Below are 17,804 nucleotides of genomic sequence, written 5' to 3' on the forward strand. Positions count from 1 at the left end.
ATGAATCCAAGATACATTGGTATTTTAAAAAACACACACACAACAACCACCACCTAGGAGTAATAATTTTCCTTTCTGGTTTTGAGGGTGAAGGGCAGATTTTTGTTTACAACAAGTGATGGCTGCATTTGCATGTCTGTAATACAGGATAGAAACAGGTTTGGAAACATCATCCTCGGTTTTTAGATGCCAGCCTAAGGAATTTTCATTTACCCAGGCTTTTAGTGGTTAAGGTGGCTCATCTTTCAGCTTCTCTTTCTTATTTTAGGAATTTTATAATGTATACCCTTTTACATTTGGCTTTTGATTTGCTTGTATCTTATTTTTTAATTCAGCTGCTTTGGGACATTTCTTTTTCTTACTTATTTATCTCATAAAATTTATATATTGTAAAAAGCAACTTCAACAGGGTTAACAAAAAGAATAAAACAGTCAAGTGATCAGTAAATAAAACAGTCAAAAGCAACTATTTAAAACATTTCAAAAAGAATTAAAACAAAGAACGAGCTGAAAACATGATTAAGACACCCGTGAATGTTCAACATTTCTGGGCAGGTTTCTCTAAAAAAAAAAAAAAAATGTTCAGCAGGCAATTAAAAGAGCACAGTGAAGGGGCCTGCCTGATATCAAGAGGAAGGGAGTCTAAGCCAACCCCAACCTCTCTCACCAGCAAAGGAACACAAGTCAACAGCACAATCAACGCTGACACCAAACCCTACATAGAATCATAGAATCATAGAGTTGGAAGAGACCACAAGGGCCATCGAGTCCAACCCCCTGCCAAGCAGGAAACACCATCAGAGCACTCCTGACATATGGTTGTCAAGCCTCTGCTTAAAGACCTCCAAAGAAGGAGACTCCACCACACTCCTTGGCAGCAAATTCCACTGTCGAACAGCTCTTACTGTCAGGAAGTTCTTCCTAATGTTTAGGTGGAATCTTCTTTCTTGTAGTTTGGATCCATTGCTCCGTGTCCGCTTCTCTGGAGCAGCAGAAAACAACCTTTCTCCCTCCTCTATGTGACATCCCTTCATATATTTGAACATGGCTATCATATCACCCCTTAACCTCCTCTTCTCCAGGCTAAACATGCCCAGCTCCCTTAGCCGATCCTCATAAGGCATCGTTTCCAGGCCTTTGACCATTCTGGTTGCCCTCCTCTGGACACGTTCCACCCGACCCCACCCCCACCCATCTTCCCTCCTTCCACCCCTTCTTTTTTTTTTCTCCCCCTAATGTCTCAACAAATGAAACAGATTTGTAAAAATGTTACATGGAAAAAATATGAGAGACATTACACTTCTGTAAAACAAGAAAATCTTTAATAAATTTTTTAAAAAAAAGAGGCAGGGAGTTCCAAAGTGTAAGTGCTGAGACACTAAAAGATCAATTTTTCACAAATGTGGAATGAATATTCTGTGGCACCTGGAGCAGTGCCATTTCTGTAGATGGAAGATGTCAAGAGTGCATACATGGGGTCAGGTAATATCCACAGTCAACGTTTCCCTTTTTTTAAAGGGAAATCCCCTTATTCCGAATAGGATTCCTCGCAAGAAAAGGGAAAAGTTGACATCTATGGCAATATCTCACAGGTAAACTGGTCCCAAACAACTAACAAACACAAATATTGTTATTTAGAACAATATTAACTTGGTCGTTAAAGGTAAAGGTACCCCTGCCCGTACGGGCCAGTCTTGACAGACTCTAGGGTTGTGCGCTCATCTCACTCTATAGGCCGGGGGCCAGCGCTGTCCGCAGACACTTCCAGGTCACGTGGCCAGCGTGACAAGCTGCATCTGGCGAGCCAGCGCAGCACACGGAACGCCGTTTACCTTCCCGCTGGTAAGCGGTCCTATTTATCTACTTGCACCCGGAGGTGCTTTCGAACTGCTAGGTTGGCAGGCGCTGGGACGAAACGATGGGAGCGCACCCCGCCGTGGGGATTCGAACCGCCGACCATGCGATCGGCAAGCCCTAGGCACTGAGGTTTTACCCACAGCGACACCCACGTCCCAACTTGGTCGTTACTTTAGTCTAATCCGGAATGAATGAGAGGGGGGGGGGGAGAAAGCAGGAAACAATTGACTCTTCCTCCTCTCTACAAAACCCCCTGCCAAACTGTGAATAGAACATTTCATTCCTTTGCAAGGAACATTAGCGGATCTGATTCCCATCCTGCTTTGGAATTCAGAAGGAGATGAGTGCTTTTGTTCAGGAGCTCTCCGGAGGGCAAGCCAACCGAAAACATGTTTCTTTCTGCAGATTATACCCTTTGTGAGGGATGGGATCAAAACAAAAACCGAAGTTAAAGTAAAAAATACACCCACAAACACAGCCTGCAGCAAGTGCCATAATGATATACAAACCCAAAAAAATGGTTTAATTGTGTAATCATGCATTGAACCGTAGTTTCATAATTGGGGTTGTTCCCTGTTTACTTTTTCTGAGCACCCTGGTTGACATGGGGAGGGGAACGTGGGGGGAAAGCAAAACAGAATTGCAAAGAAGGTCATTGGGCCAAACTGGGAGGAAGGTCCACTGACAACCAGGACCGCGTTTTTGTTTTTTTACACCCCAGCAAATACACTTTGGAAAGAGCAAACCTGACTTCTTTTCGTGGTTAGGAATGCAAACAAACGAATAAGGGAAGACTGCACAGCCTCCCTCCACTGTCAGAGGCAGGTGTCTCTGTGTACCAGTGGCTGGCAAAGAACAATTTTGGCCTGGCTGGCTCTGTCAGAACAGGATGCCGGACTAGATGAGCCTTCGACCTGACCCAGCAGGGTTCTTCTTATGTTCTAAGTCAGGGGTCAGGTCAGCCAACTTTTTCAGCAGGGGGCCGGTCCACTGTCCCTCAGACCTCGTGGGGGGCCGGACTATATTTTGAAAAAAAATAATGAACGAATTCCTGTGCCCCACAAATAACCCAGAGATGCATTTTAAATAAAAGCACACATTCTACTCAAGTAAAAACACCTGGCAGGCCCCCAAAATAACCCAGAGATGCACTTTAAATAAAAGGAAACATTCTACTCATGTAAAAACGCGCTGATTCCCGGACCGTCCGTGGGCTGGATTTGGAAGGCAATTGGGCCGGATCTGGCCCCCAGGCCTTAGTTTGCCTACCCATGTTCTAATCTAAATCAACTTGCTCTCCTTCAATGGCTTAAGAGGGGGATTAGGGGGATTAGGGCATAAGGTGCTAGTCATGATGGCAATGTTCTGTCTGCTCTGTTGCAGGCAGTAAGACCAGTTCCTGGGACTCAAAAGTGGCTAGAGTGCAAACCTGGACAGCATCTTAAAAAGCAGAGACATCACTTTGCCAACAAAGGTCCATATAGTTAAAGCTATGGTTTTCCCAGCAGTGATGTATGGACCATAAAGAAGGCTGATCACCGAAGAATTGATGCTTTTGAATTATGGTGCTGGAGGAGACTCTTGAGAGTCCCATGGACTGCAAGAAGATCAGACCTATCCATTCTGAAGGAAATCAGCCCTGAGTGCTCACTGGAAGGACAGTCTCCAATACTTTGGCCACCTCATGAGAAGAGAAGACTCCCTGGAAAAGACCCTGATGTTGGGAGGCAGTGGAAGACAGGAGTGCCTGGCGTGCTCTGGTCCATGGGGTCACGAAGAGTCGGACACAACTAAACGACTAAACAACAACAAAGCAGAGAAGGATGGCAGGGAGATTGCAGAGGCCGGCATGAGAAGCAGTGTCTTCATTCCCCCTGTGCATGCACAGAGTAAAGGATAAATACCCCCAAAAATAAACCGAAAGGGTTTGGACTGGATGACCCGTTGGGTTCCTACCAACTCAGCAGTTCTATGGTTCTGTGACTGAGAGGCTGTTCTCCCTCCACGCCGAAGGAAATCGCCAGGTTTTGCCAAAGCCCTGGGCAGCCGATGCGCTCCTGACAAAAATTGGTTCAGGCTGACCAGCAACAATGGTGCTGTTAATGAGCCTGGATGCAAAATACAGAGCGCTAAAGAGACGGAAGGGGTCCAGGGGAAGGGAACTCGACAAAAACAGCCGTTCACAAAAAAGCAACAACTAATGTTCAGAGAGCAAAGGCTGATAATACTGTGGTGCTGAAACCCCCTAATGAGAGGCTGGTCATACACCGCCGTGTATAATAAGCAGGCAGCCTCAACAATGATCTCTTGGGGCAATGCAATTAGAGATTCCTTTCCCCGGAGACAGTTTGTCTCAATGCTCCACTGCTTCCCCACCCCCACCCCCCAAATCTGTCAGCCATCCATGGTTTCTTGTTTTTGCTTTTGACTGCATTCCTGCCTCACCTTTCTCTCCAAGGTCCTCCCCTCCTCCTCATTTCATCCACACGACAACCCTGTGAGGTAGGTTAGGCTGGGAGGCAATGACTTACTCAAGTTTCATGACAGAGTGGAGATTTGAACCCTGGTTTCCCAGGTCCTAGTCTGACACCCAAAGCACTACACAAAAGGGATATAGAGAGAATTGGAGGATAATACCACTTTAAATAGCTGTGGCTTCCCTCAAAGAACCCTGGGAACTGTAGTTTGCTAAGGGCTCCTGAGACCCCCCTATTCCACTCACAGAGCAACAGTTCCCAGAGTGGGTTAACAAATGACCCCCTCTTCCCAGGGAACTCTGGGAATTGTCGCTCTGAGAGGTCAGTAGGGGTCCTCTCCTCCTAACAGCACCCTTAGCAAGCTAGAACTCCCAGAATTATTGGTATCACAGTGCTTTAAAGGTATGGTATGAATGGTGGCGCTGTGGGTAAAACCTCAGTGCCTAGGACTTGCCGATCGTATGGTCGGCGGTTCGAATCCCCGCGGAGGGGTGAGCTCCCGTCTTCCGGTCCCAGCTCCTGCCCACCTAGCAGTTCAAAAGCACCCCTAAGTGCAAGTAGATAAATAGGTACCACTTTATAGCGGGAAGGTAAACGGCGTTTCCATGTGGTGCGCTGGTGCTGGCTCGCCAGAGCAGCTTCGTCACGCTGGCCACGTGACCCAGAAGTATCTTCGGACAGCGCTGGCTCCCGGCCTCTTAAGTGAGATGAGCGCACAACCCTAGAGTCGGACACGACTGGCCCGTACGGGCAGGGGTACCTTTACCTTTACCTTTTACCCCTGACCGTTAGGTCCAGTCGCAGACAACTCTGGGGTTGCGGTACTCATCTTGCTCTACAGGCCGAGGGAGCCAGCGTTTGTCCGCAGACAGCTTCCGAGTCAAGTGCCAGCATGACTAAGCCGCTTCTGGCGAACCAGAGCAGCACACGGAAACGCCATTCCCACGATTCTTTGAATAAACCATGTGCTTTAAATGTATGGTGGCTATGCAGTCTTGGTAGCTATTGCCCACAGCTAAATAGAACCTCCAGGCTTTTAGGAGTAGTATGCTGCTAACCACTACAATGGCCATTTGAAGGAATAACCCCAAAGGAATAAACTACAGTTCCCAGGATTCCCAAGAATCTCCAGGTAGCACTAGGAATGTCCCCTGCGTGAGACCCTGAAGAGCTGCTGCCAGTCAGTGTAGACAACATTGAGCAAGATTGACCAATGGTCTGACATGGCATAAGGCAGCTTCCTGTGTTCCTACATTCTCCCTGCTTTTCAAATTCACATTATACTGGTATAAAAAAACACACACACAGTGAGTTTTATCTTTCAGCTCCGCTGCTCATCATGTTATGCATTGTCAGAAATAAATTCTAGAAATATCCCCATAGTGCACGGGAAGGATTAGCCAGCATATAACTTTGGAAGCTGTTCTTTTGTCCTTTTATTTTTTAATGTCTCATGAACAAATGCAAACATCTCCTACATTCTCGATTGTGTACATGGTGCTGACTGGATCGCCCGCCTCCAGTTTGAGAAAATCAGCACAAAATTAGCAGAATAGATTAAAAAAAAAAGAAAAAAGAAAGAGATGACAAAGCAAGAAGTTGAAATAAACGAGATCAGGAGAGGCAGCTTGTTCAATTAAAAAAAGAAGCTTTTGTGAATGACAGTCAGCTGAAAATGTAAAAAAAACAACAACTCTGACTTCAACCATCACTAGGTATCTGAAAGACATTGCAGGGTTGATGTTATGTATCACACCAAAATTCACACCACGCTTAAAACGGGCTATTTGGCACTTATATCCGGCTTTTAACCTTAGTTGCAAACAGATTTAAAGCCCTGGTTTCAAGTGGGTTTAAAGCTAGCTTTGGTTTCAGATTAGTTTCAAGCTAACCCTGGTTTTAAATGGGATTAAAGATAACCATGGTTCCAGGGTCATCTGGTTTTCAAATGGGTTTGAAGCTAACCATGGTTGCCTTAAATTTGGGGAAACCAGCTACACCATGGTTCATGCTGATTAGGGAAGGGAGTGTAGCATTTGCATGGCAGAGGAGAGGGGAAAGAGGCTGAGGGAGGCTACATGCTTCCAGAGTTCTCTTGATCTCATAACCATGGTTAAGACGGAGATTGGGAAATGCTATGTTTTCATGGTCTTAGGCAAGCTACAACCCCACAGTAGTAATACAAAGAATAATGATGCTCAGTTACTTTACACTCTCATAATAAATGTCCCTTGTTAAAGAATAAGAACTGTTGAAATGTCTTGTTGTTATCAACCGACGGGTTGATTTAACAGCCTTAAGGGCTTGCTTATCTAGAAAATAACCCTTGTCTTGAATTGTTATTCTGCATTTGGGAAGTGAATCGGGACTTGACATGGCAGGTAAACACATTCCCAGGAACACAGGGAGCTGCCTTATACCAAGTCAGACACTTGCTCCATCTAGCTCAATATGGTCTACACTGACTGGCAGCAGCTGGCCAGGGTTTCAGGCAGGGGACATTCCCAGCTGTACCTGGAGTTGCTATTGGGGATTGAACCTGGGACATCTTGAATGCTCATCCACGGAGCCATGGTCCTCCCTTCCCCACAGCCATTCAACAGATTCACCACCTTGTTTACCTGTTGCTCATATTCACCTGAATGCCCGTTGTTAGTCATGGTGAAGGTTCCTTGCAGGGGCCCAGCATAGCCATGGAGCTCCAGCGCTTCCAGTTCCGGAGAGTATTGGACAGACCTCTTCCGAATATCAATAGGGGACTGACGCTTTCCGAGGCAGTCTGGGAAGTGATTTCCCCAGTGCACTTCATCCAGTTCCCCTTCGGAAGCAACATCAGAGAGGAGGGAAGAGAGGAAGAGAAAGAGGAGAGGCTGTTAAACTGAGCTCGCAAGGAAGAAATTGCCTTGGGTAGAAGTTCAAGGTGCAGCTTCTGAGGCACACAGCCCTAGGCAGCTTGAGATCAGGATACCTGAACTATCATGTCTCTCCTCTTATATACCCAGTTGATCACTCGCAGTCTACAAGAGAGGGCCACCTGCAGGAGGTCCATATGATACAGGAATAGGGCCTTCTGTGTGGTGGCTCCAGCCTTTTGGAATTCCCTCCTGTTAAATATTAGGCTGAAAGTACACCATACAGTGGTACCTCAGGTTAAGAACTTAATTCGTTCCGGAGGTCCGTTCTTAACCTGAAACTGTTGTTAACCTGAAGCACCACTTTAGCTAATGGGGCCTCCCGCTGCTGCTGCACCGCCGGAGCATGATTTCTGTTCTCATCCTGGAGCAAAGTTCTTAACCCAAGGTACTATTTCTGGGTTAGTGGAGTCTGTAACCTGAAGCGTATGTAACCCAAGGTACCACTATACTGTATATTTAAAGCACATGGCTTCCCCTCTTCAAAAACAACATGGGAACTATAGTTTGCCAAGGGTTCTGGGAATTGTAGCTCTGTGAGGGGGAGCCATGTGGTTTAAATGTGCTTTAAATCTATGGTGTGGGGCAATGCTTCCCTAAGAAGTTCTGCTCTTATGGTCTGACCACTCAGACGCATCTAAGTGAATCTCTTCTTGCTGCCTGCCACTTTCTTAGGGTGCTATTCCCTGAAGTTGGTGTATAAACACTCTAAAGACGTTGCTGTTGCTGTGGTTTAATTAATAAAATACATTCCATGACATCACAGCAAGTCAAGGCAGGGCAGCCAACCGCAGCTTGTAAACAACTGTTTAGGTAGTGTGGTGGGGCTTGCCTGTAAAAGCTCCAATATTCTTTTAATGTGCAAATCTTCAAAGCAGCTCATGCAAATAGACAAGGCTCTTTCCTCTCTCTCTCTCCCTATGTCTCTCTTATCAGTATATTTAGCTCTTACGGCCTGGTAGGGGCCTCAAGGTTGCCTCTGAAACCTCTCTGCTTTGTTTGCAATCGATACGGAAACCTTTCCTCTCATCTTTGTCAGTTCTCTTGTTGGCGGTCAGAGGCATTGATCCGTTCCGCCACACTCACCGCTTTCCAAAGGAAAGTGCGGCAGAGACGAAAACAGACGCATTGGCCTTTTTGCAGCAGCCTCCGAAAGAATGGCTAATGGACAAGGATGGTGGAGGCTGTAGTCCAGCAATATGGGGGGGGGGGGGAGAGAGACACAGCTTCCCCATGCCTGGACTCAAGGCTCCTGGGAGCACCTTCCAGTAAGGAAACTCCCTGCTGTGTCTCTGCATGAGTGGCTGTTCTGGCTGCTATTAAGACTGTTCAAAACAGGGACAGGAACCTGAGGCTTTCCAGGTGACATTCTACTGCAACTCCCCTCAACCCCTAGCCCCCAGGGCCAAACGTCAGGATGATGGGAGTTGTGGTCTGCAACATGTAGAGGGCACCAGGATGGCTATCCCTGAGTTGAGAGTCACAGTGAAGAGAGCTCCCGTTAGTGCCCAGGTCAACCATAATGCTCCCTAGTTGAGCCTGAGCCAACTGCTCATTCCAATCCTTGATCGATTTGGTCATATGAATGGAGGACTGGAGTCTGGAGCTGAGCAGTTAGAGAATCTGCTTTGCCTGCAGACGGGTTCCAGGTTCAACCGCTGGCATCTCCAGGAAGGGAAAGATCAAGATGGGTGACACCTGGCTTGAGAGCAGTACATGTGAAATGGATCTAGGAGTCTTGGTTGACCACAAACTTGACATGAGCCAACAGTGTGACGCGGCAGCTAAAAAAGCCAATGCAATTCTGGGCTGCATCAATAGGCGTATAGCATCTAGATCAAGGGAAGTAATAGTGCCACTGTATTCTGCTCTGGTCAGACCTCACCTGGAGTACTGTGTCCAGTTCTGGGCACCACAGTTCAAGAGGGATACTGACAAACTGGAACGTGTCCAGAGGAGGGCAACCAAAATGGTCAAAGGCCTGGAAACGATGCCTTATGAGGAACGGCTAAGGGAGCTGGGCATGTTTAGCCTGGAGAAGAGGAGGTTAAGGGGTGATATGATAGCCATGTTCAAATATATAAAAGGATGTCACATAGAGGAGGGAGAAAGGTTGTTTTCTGCTGCTCCAGAGAAGTGGACACGGAGCAATGGATCTAAACTACAAGAAAGAAGATTCCACCTAAACATTAGGAAGAACTTCCTGATAGTAAGAGCTGTTCGACAGTGGAATTTGCTGCCAAGGAGTATGGTGGAGTCTCCTTCTTTGGAGGTCTTTAAGCAGAGGCTTGACAACCATATGTCAGGAGTGCTCTGATGGTGGTTCCTGCTTGGCAGGGGGTTGCACTCGATAGCCCTTGTGGTCTCTTCCAACTCTATTATTCTATTATTCTATGATCCTTGTGCACAGTCTTGCAGCATTACTGCCAGTCTGTGTAGGTGCTACTGAGCTTGGTAGACCAGTGGTCTGGTCTGACTCCACTTCCTCTGTTCCTGTTTTGTGGGGAGCAGCCTGTAATCCAGGGATAGATTCTCCCTACTGTTTTCTGACAATATATCTGCATTGCTGATACAGTCATACCTCGAGTTGAATGTGCTTCGGGTTGAGCGCGTTTGAGTTGCGCTCCGCGGCAACCTGGAAGTAACGGAGCGCGTGACTTCCGGGTTTCGCCGCTCATGCATGCGCAGACACTCAAAATGATGTCACGCGCATGCGCGGAAGCAGTGAAACGCTGCACACGCAGACGTGCCGCTGCAGCTTGCGTTCTGTTCAGGATGCAAACGGGGCTCCGGAACGGATCCTGTTCGCATCCCGAGGTACCACTGTAATTGCTTTTATATATATATACAGTACAGTGGTACCTCGGGCTACATACGCTTCAGGTTACATACGCTTCAGGTTACAGACTCCGCTAACCCAGAAATAGTGCTTCAGGTTAAGAATTGTGCTTCAGGATGAGAACAGAAATCGTGCTCCGGTGGCGCGGCAGCAGCAGGAGGCCCCATTAGCTAAAGTGGTGCTTCAGGTTAAGAACAGTTTCAGATTAAGTACAGACCTCCGGAACGAATTAAGTACTTAACCCGAGGTACCACTGTATATAGATTATGTACATAGCTAGGGCTGCCATACATCCGGAATTTCCAGGACATATCCAGGATTCGTCCATCGGAAATAGAGTCTAGGCAGAATTTCTGAAAATCTGTAAACATGCCCGGGAAAACCCAGGGGTATGGCAACCCATGTCGGAAGCAGTGTTAGAAACTGAGATATGAAAGCTAGGAGCTAAATGGCACCTTAAACCTAGGTTATGGGCGCAACAACAGAATGTCTAGGCACACTTTTTAAAATAACAATACAAAGCTGAAAATGAATGAACTGCAGCTAAAATATTATGTTCATTTTTCACAGGGTCTAGTCCTTCCCCTGCCCATCCCCCTAATATTCTTAAGAGAGTCTGTTCTCCAGTCTTCAGAGAGTAGCTGGAAGTGGGGAGGCAGAAAAAGGTCCTCCTTTCCTTGCACTCTGCGGTTTTAATCTGAAATCATAGGCGTAGCACTGCGGCCAAAGCTCAGAAAATGCTCACGCCAATGAAATTCCCTGTTGCAAAATGTGCCTAGAACGATGGGAGTTTTGAACACTGGTTGGAAGTGTTGTTTTTTGGGCAAATTTCCTTTAAAAATAGTTCAAAAAAGCTCAACAACTCTTGTGTCCAGATTCTCACTTTTTGAAATATGGCAACCCTAACATAGCATAAGAGGTGTTAAGTTCTTGCTTCGTTTTATTACCCTTCCCCACAAACAAAAAATATTTTTCTGCAGGCATGAAATTCCCTTTACACAGAACAACATTAAAAACAGCAATAACTTGTATATCTCCCACTGTAATGGTACAACCCACACCACCCCCTCAATTTATATTTAGTCCTTTGATACCCTATGTTTCTCCCAGGGAACTTAAAAATAAATAAATCCTCGCAACAACTCTGTGAGTCAAGCTAGCAGAGATGTTGTAAACTTCTCCAAGTCACCACTTCAGAGCTCAAAAGGGGGATTTGAATCTGTAACCATGTGCACACCAAAGAACTCTGGGATATGTAGTCTGTTGTGAGAGCTAACAGCAGCAGCTCTGTGAGGGATAAACTACAGTTCCCGGGATTCTTGGGGGAGAGGGAATGTGCTTTAAATATATGCTTGCATCTCCCCAATCACTCGTCTGACGCACTAGCCACTACGCCACACTGCCTTTCAACCCCATCATTCCGTCACATGCACAGACTTGGCATTATTTTGAAGCCTACATGCATAGCGCTACGGCACTGATGCTGCAATCCTGATCCTATTTGCTCAGAAGGAAATCTTGCTGGAAGCCAATTGGATTTATGTCTGAGCAAATATGCCTAGCTTATAGCTCAGTTTCAATCTAAGCCTTTCGTTTCAACCGGGGTGTCAACCCTGCAGGTTTCCAGCAACAGAAGGGAGAATGTTAAACGCAACGCCGACCGCCTACTCCTCGCACCCCGTCCCAATCCTGTCTCCTTATTACCTTTGTAGGTCCAGTGCAGGACGTGAGAAGAGCTGAGCTGCAAAAGGAAGAAGGGGAACACCCAGTCACTAGTCCTCATGGCTCTCCCAAGTCTGAAAGCAGGTGCCAGCGAGGAACCAGCCCGTCTTCTTCTCTTATTTATTCTGGAAAGAGTAAATAACAATTTACTTTCAAGCCAGCCTTTCCCCCTCCCACCCCACCTTTCCCTGCTCCCTGCCAGAACAATAACAGATATCAACCTGCCCCAAGCTTACATCTCCTAATGATATCTTATTGACCCACCTGGGAGAAGAGCTGCCAGGCACTCTAATGGGATGGCAAAACAGCAAAGAGCACAAGGTCAATGGCACCACGGCAATGTAACGTTCTGTACTTTTGCAAAGCTCGCGGTCTCCCCTCTCGGGAGCCGCCGTTATTGGCCTTCTGTACAGCAGCGTCCTGGAAGCATTAATGTTTAATGCTTCCCAGCATGCATTAGGGCAGGGAGGGGGGTAGGGAACCTCCAGCCCGGGGGCCAAAGGCAGCCCTCCAAGTCTCTCTGCCTGAACCTCAGGATACACAAAACACACCCACTTCCCAGAGCCAGACCCTCCACCGGCCCGGCTCTGGGCTTCATTCCCCGAAATCTGGGTGGGATCCCCTCCAAACTGGTGCCAAAGCTTTGCAGCCATTTTGCACCAAAAACCCCACGTTTTGCACCCCCAAAAAACTGAGTAATTTGGGGCCATAGGTATCACATACCCCCAACTCCAGCATTGCCCGATGACTCCAAACAGGTGCCAAAGTTTTGAAACATTTTTGCACCCTTTTGTACTGTGAACCCTACGTTTTACACCGCCACCCCCAAACTAAGGAATCAACATTCAAACAGGGAGTCATAGGTATTTCCCCACCCCGAAAAAAATGCAACATTGTCCAATTCACTCCAAGATTGAGTGTTTTTGCCTGGCTGCAAAGTGCCCTTGAACTCTGACCATGCCTCATTAGCCTGAATGGAGGACAGAGGGTGTGGGTGGGTGGGTGGGTGTGGGTGTAGAAAATAGTCTACTGTACAAAAATAATGTTTACATTTACATTTGTTGCTCTGGCCACCTTTGCATCCAGCCCCTCCCACCCCTAGCATGTGGACCCTGGGAGTTTTCACAGAAGGGAATGTGGCCCTCGAGCTGGAATAGTCTCCCTACTAATGCACTGGGTCTATAGTATAAAGCAGGGGTCGGCAACGTGTGGTCCATGGGCAGGATGCGGCCCACGAAGACCATTTTACCGGCCCACAAACCACCCCCGAACCGAGCCGCCCACTTGGTGAGTCCTCCGTGCGCTGCACTAAACCGGTGTAGCACGGTGTGAGGACTCGCTGAGCGGCACTAGAAATCACGTCTGCACATGTGCAGATACCAGAAATCACATCTGCGCATGTCCAGATGCCAAAAATCGCTTCTGTGCAGGTGCGATTTTCAGTGTCTGGGCATGCGCAGAAGTAATTGCCAACGCTGCAGACATGTGCAGACACGATTTCCGGCGTCGTGCTGCACCAGTCTGGCCCACGGACAATCTCTGTGGGAGTGATCCGGTCCATGGCCGGTAAACCTTGCTGACCCCTGGTATAAAGGCATGTGGTGTAGCCACCGTACTGAAGGAAAGCAGGTTTGTGTTTGGTCAGCATCCGGGTGGGTGGCCGTTCAGGGCCTCAGGTGCGATGCAAATTTCATAAGCAAGACTTCAGGCACACAGATGGATCCCCAAGGAGAAAACGTCAGACTCGGCACCAGAATGTAGCAAGTTTGTAGTACCAGCTTGGGCTCCCAGACCTGGAAGTGCAAGAACACCATCCCAGAATAATATGCTACTGAGGAGGCAGTGCCCAGGCCTGTGCCCAGGCTCCATCCGAATCCCTGACCCCAAAATGAATCCGGATGATTCAGGTCGACCCAGGATTTGGCTGGAGTGAGTTGAGGTATCTGGATCTATCAAAGCAGGATGGGGAGATCTGGTGGCAAGGAGGGTGGAGGAGACTGCGCAAGTTTGGTTCAAGGTTCAGATCAGGTCAGGTTGGCTCCAGATCATAATGGGTCAGATTTTCCTCTCAGTTTTTGGGGAGAGGGGTCTAGTTTGGGTGCTGGGTCTTGTTTTTCTCCTGTCCTTCATAAGCTGTACTCTACATCTGGAGGACACCAGGTTGACTGCACTAGCCAAGGCACCCTCGTTCCCATCATTTACCTTCAAAACAACCTTGCGAGGCGGGATAGCGTGAGAGAGGTGACACCTGGCCAAAGTTCACTCCGTAAGCATTGTAACTGAGTGGGGATCAAAACCCAGTTCTCCCTGAATTTAGCCCAGTGCTAATGATTGCACTAGCTGTCCCTTTATTGGTTTAAAACAGAAGCTGTGGACCCCATCGCAACAGGAAAACACTTTGCGTGTGCTGAGAAATAAGAAAAGGTAAAGGGACCCCTGACCATTAGGTCCAGTCGTGACCGACTCTGGGGTTGCGTGCTCATCTTGCTTTATTGGCCGAGAGAGCCGGCGTTTGTCCACAGACAGCTTCCGGGTCATGTGGCCAGCATGACTAAGCCGCTTCTGGCGAACCAGAGCAGTGCATGGAAATGCCGTTTACCTTCCTGCCGCAGCGGTACCTATTTATCTACTTGCACTGGTGTGCATGAGAACTGCTAGGTTGGCAGAAGCTGGGACACAGCAATGGGAGCTCACCCTGTCGCACAGATTTGAACCTATAGCTGTCAATGTTTCCCCTTTTTAAAGGGAAATTCCCTTATTCCGAATAGGATTCCTCGCAAGAAAAGGGAAAAGCTGACAGCTATGTTTGAACCGCTGACCTTCTGATCAGCAAGCCCAAGAGGCTCAGTGGTTTAGACCACAGCGCCACCCGCTCCCTCAATGACTATTTACCCAGCCCTGGATATACAAGGATTACGCAAGGCACTGTGGGCCATGTTTGATTAGCTCTGCGTTGCACAGACCAATGCAGATGTCAAAAGCAATGACTCCTCCAGGAAAGGGGAGGTGGGGGAAGCCGGGAAGGAATAACACCATCTGATCTTGCATGCATCATGCGGAATAATAATGAATGAGATGGCGGGAAGCTTTTTTTTAAAAAAAATTAAGCATTTGCAGGCAGTGAGTTCCCAAGCAAGCTTCAGGTTTTGTGTAATGCTGCCATGGTGGGAATGGGAGTGGTCACACAGAAAGGCAAAACCTCTCTTTTTATTTCTCCTTGTTTGCATTTGGTTTAACTAGTAAAGCATTATCTGTTTCTCTCCTCCCTGAGTTCCATCTGCCCTATTCAAAATGCATCAGTTAACACTGTAAGTTGATGAGCCCTCAAACCCTGAATTCAAATCTCGTCTCAGTCTTGACTCAGAAGCTAGCCTTAGCCCAGCTGTCCTATCCAAACTCAGGCCCTGGACTGGACCAATATGAAGTGTAAGACTCTGTACAGCCTTTCAGGTCCCACAGAATCCTTTGGCAGCTGGGTACCTTATCACTGCGCCAAGAGTTCTGTTTACCTCTCAGGCTTGCACAGGCATTTACAACAAAGGCTTTCTCCATCTTGCCAAGTTGCATCTATTTTGGCTGGTGGTGGATTGCCAGAGTATCTGTTACATATCTTCCTCATCCCCAGCTACCAAATCCTTTTAAATTTAGATGCAAGTGTTTCAAACTGGGATCTTCCACATGCAGATCATTGTGCTATGGAGTCCCTCCCCTTAAGGTCTAGTTTGTTGTTGCACCTTGGTCAGCTGCGACTGGGCTTGCCAACTTAACTTATTTTAAAAAGCGTGACCACGGAGCCCCCGCGCGCGCAACCTTCTCCCGGCAGCCTTTGCGAGCGGAGGAGCAGGGAGACACTGCAGCAGCTTCAAGATGGCGAACTGACCCGTTCCAGTAAAAGATGTGAGGCTGCTGGATGTAGAAGTGGGGCAGTTATATGAAGAAAGCAGGTATCGGTGGCATGGCCGTGATGCTAACTGCTTATGTGGCTTTCAGCTACATCTGGAGCTTCGACCGTACAAAGCATGATCCCTGGAGGAAGTATCACTGAAGCTTGATGGACCAGAAGAATACAAGCTGCCATACTGCGACTCGTAGTGAGTTTGCTTCAACTGAATGCAGATTGGCTCTTACCTTCTAGACTCAACAGTGCATTCTGTGACCAATAATAAAATATTTACTTTCTTTTTTTAAAAAAAAAGTGTGACCACACACTTGGGGTGGTAGACAATTTTGTCTACCGGGTTCCACCATAACCAGCAACCTCTCCATCAATGGTGAGCTGGACAAGCGTATTGGCAAGGTAGCTATGGCAACGGCTTGCCTCTCCAAAAGGGTGTGGGAGAATGTGATGCCAATGTTCAATACCAAGGCGAAGGTCTACCAGGCCTGTGTTTAGCACATTGCTTTGTGGAAGTAAGTCGTAGGCAACTTACAGCCATTAGGAGCAATGCCCCAACATCTTCCACATGTGCTGTTGGTCAGGAAGATTTGTGGTACCACAGGGCAGGACACAATTCCAAACAAAGAGGTGCTCTCCCAAGCCCACATTCCCAGCACGTTCTCACTCCTGTCTCAGCAACATCTGTGCTGTCTTGGTCATGTCCACAGAATGGAAGGTGCCAGGATTCCCAAGGACATACTCTATAGAGAGCTGGCTTCTGGCACCAGGCCAGTGGGCAGACCAACTCTGTGCTACAAATATGTCTGCAGAAGGAACAGGAATGCTGGTAACATCAACCCTGCCACATGGGAATCGCTTGCAGCTGACCGCAGTGCCTGGAGACAGGCAGGCAATTTGTGTATCCATAGCAGTGACCAGAGGAGAAATGACCACTGGGAAGAGTGCAGAGAGAAGGAATGCCATGGTGCATCTGCAGCAGCACAACCGGGCGCCTTCCTCTGCCCCAGCTGCAACAAAACATGTCTCTTCCACATCGGTCTCTACAGCCACAGCAGGCGCTGCAACCTTCCAACAGCTTGACCTCCTCCCCAAAGGTGCACTCCTCCATTGTCTCCAAAGAGGGGGGACGGGAGAGGCTTCATCAGGCAAGGCCTCCTTCCACCTGCCTTGCCCCACCCTCCAGTCTCTGCTTATCAATTTGTATTGTATTATTTTATGCACAGTGGCATGCTGTTGTTTACTGATTATAGTTTAGAAATCATTTGTAATTGTAATTGTTAAGAGTGGATTTCTGTTTAACTTTTATATGCCGATATTATTATTCTATATTATTCTAATGAATGTTGAATGTTACTTTATTTGATGTAGGTTGCTTATTTTAAAGCTATGTTTTATTATCACATTTTTTGTATTGCATTAGTTCGTTATAAGGTGTACATTCTTTGTTTCTTCAGCTTGTAAACCGCCTTGAGTATTGTAAGATGGAAAGACGGTATACAAATTAAAAGTGATGATGATGAAAGACAGGTGGATGCCAATGTTACACAGAGGATGGAGCACACTTGTTTTTCTCCTGCTCTGAATTCAAGTTACCAGAAAGGAGATTCCGCCAGTGGCGTAGCGTGGGTTGTCAGCACCCGGGGCAAGGCAAGTAATTTGCGCCCCCCCCCCCCCCGCTGCACTGTCCCTCCCCCAGATAGTCCCTCGCTCTCTCTCCGCACCGCACCGCACCGCACGCCTGGCACCCTCCCCTCCACAGTGGGCGGCGACCCGGCAGCTCGGATCGGATTTGCACAGCCAGCACTGCAGTGAGAGAGAGTGAGTGAGCCAGGTAGGGGCAGAGAGCTGCGAGTGCGAGCGCGCGCCCCCAGATGTTGCGCCCGGTGCAGCCGGCCCCCCCCTACACCCCCCACGCTACGCCACTGGATTCCGCCTAAACATCAGGAAGAACATTTTGACAGTAACAGCAGTTTGTCAGTGAAATTGTCTCCCACAATAGGTGGTGAACTCTCCTTCCTTTTTTTGTAAGCAGAGGTTGGATGGCCACCTGTCATGGACGCTGAAGTTGAGATTCCTGCATTGCAGGGGGTTGGACTAGA

At 47.8% G+C, this 17,804-nt stretch overlaps 1 protein-coding gene across 3 annotated transcripts in view; it reads right to left on the reverse strand.

Moving 5' to 3' along the window:
• Nucleotides 1-17,804, reverse strand: part of CA6 (carbonic anhydrase 6) — a 30,998-nt gene that overhangs the window by 10,605 nt on the left and 2,589 nt on the right. Inside the window, exons 1-3 of one of the 3 annotated variants that reach the window (XM_083454036.1) lie at nt 13,424-13,574; nt 11,790-11,932; nt 6,973-7,152 (exon numbers count right to left, since the gene is read on the reverse strand). In XM_083454036.1, the coding sequence (XP_083310162.1) occupies nt 6,973-7,152; nt 11,790-11,932; nt 13,424-13,455 (355 nt within the window). In that variant the 5' untranslated portion in view covers nt 13,456-13,574. Of the gene's footprint in view, nt 1-6,972; nt 7,153-11,789; nt 11,933-12,071; nt 12,209-13,423; nt 13,575-17,804 lie in introns of those variants that run through there. The other 2 variants (XM_083454038.1, XM_083454037.1) reach the window with 2 other exon arrangements.

Source organism: Podarcis tiliguerta (assembly GCF_965153285.1).
Source record: "Podarcis tiliguerta genome assembly, chromosome: 8".
NCBI classification, from domain to species: domain Eukaryota; kingdom Metazoa; phylum Chordata; class Lepidosauria; order Squamata; family Lacertidae; genus Podarcis; species Podarcis tiliguerta.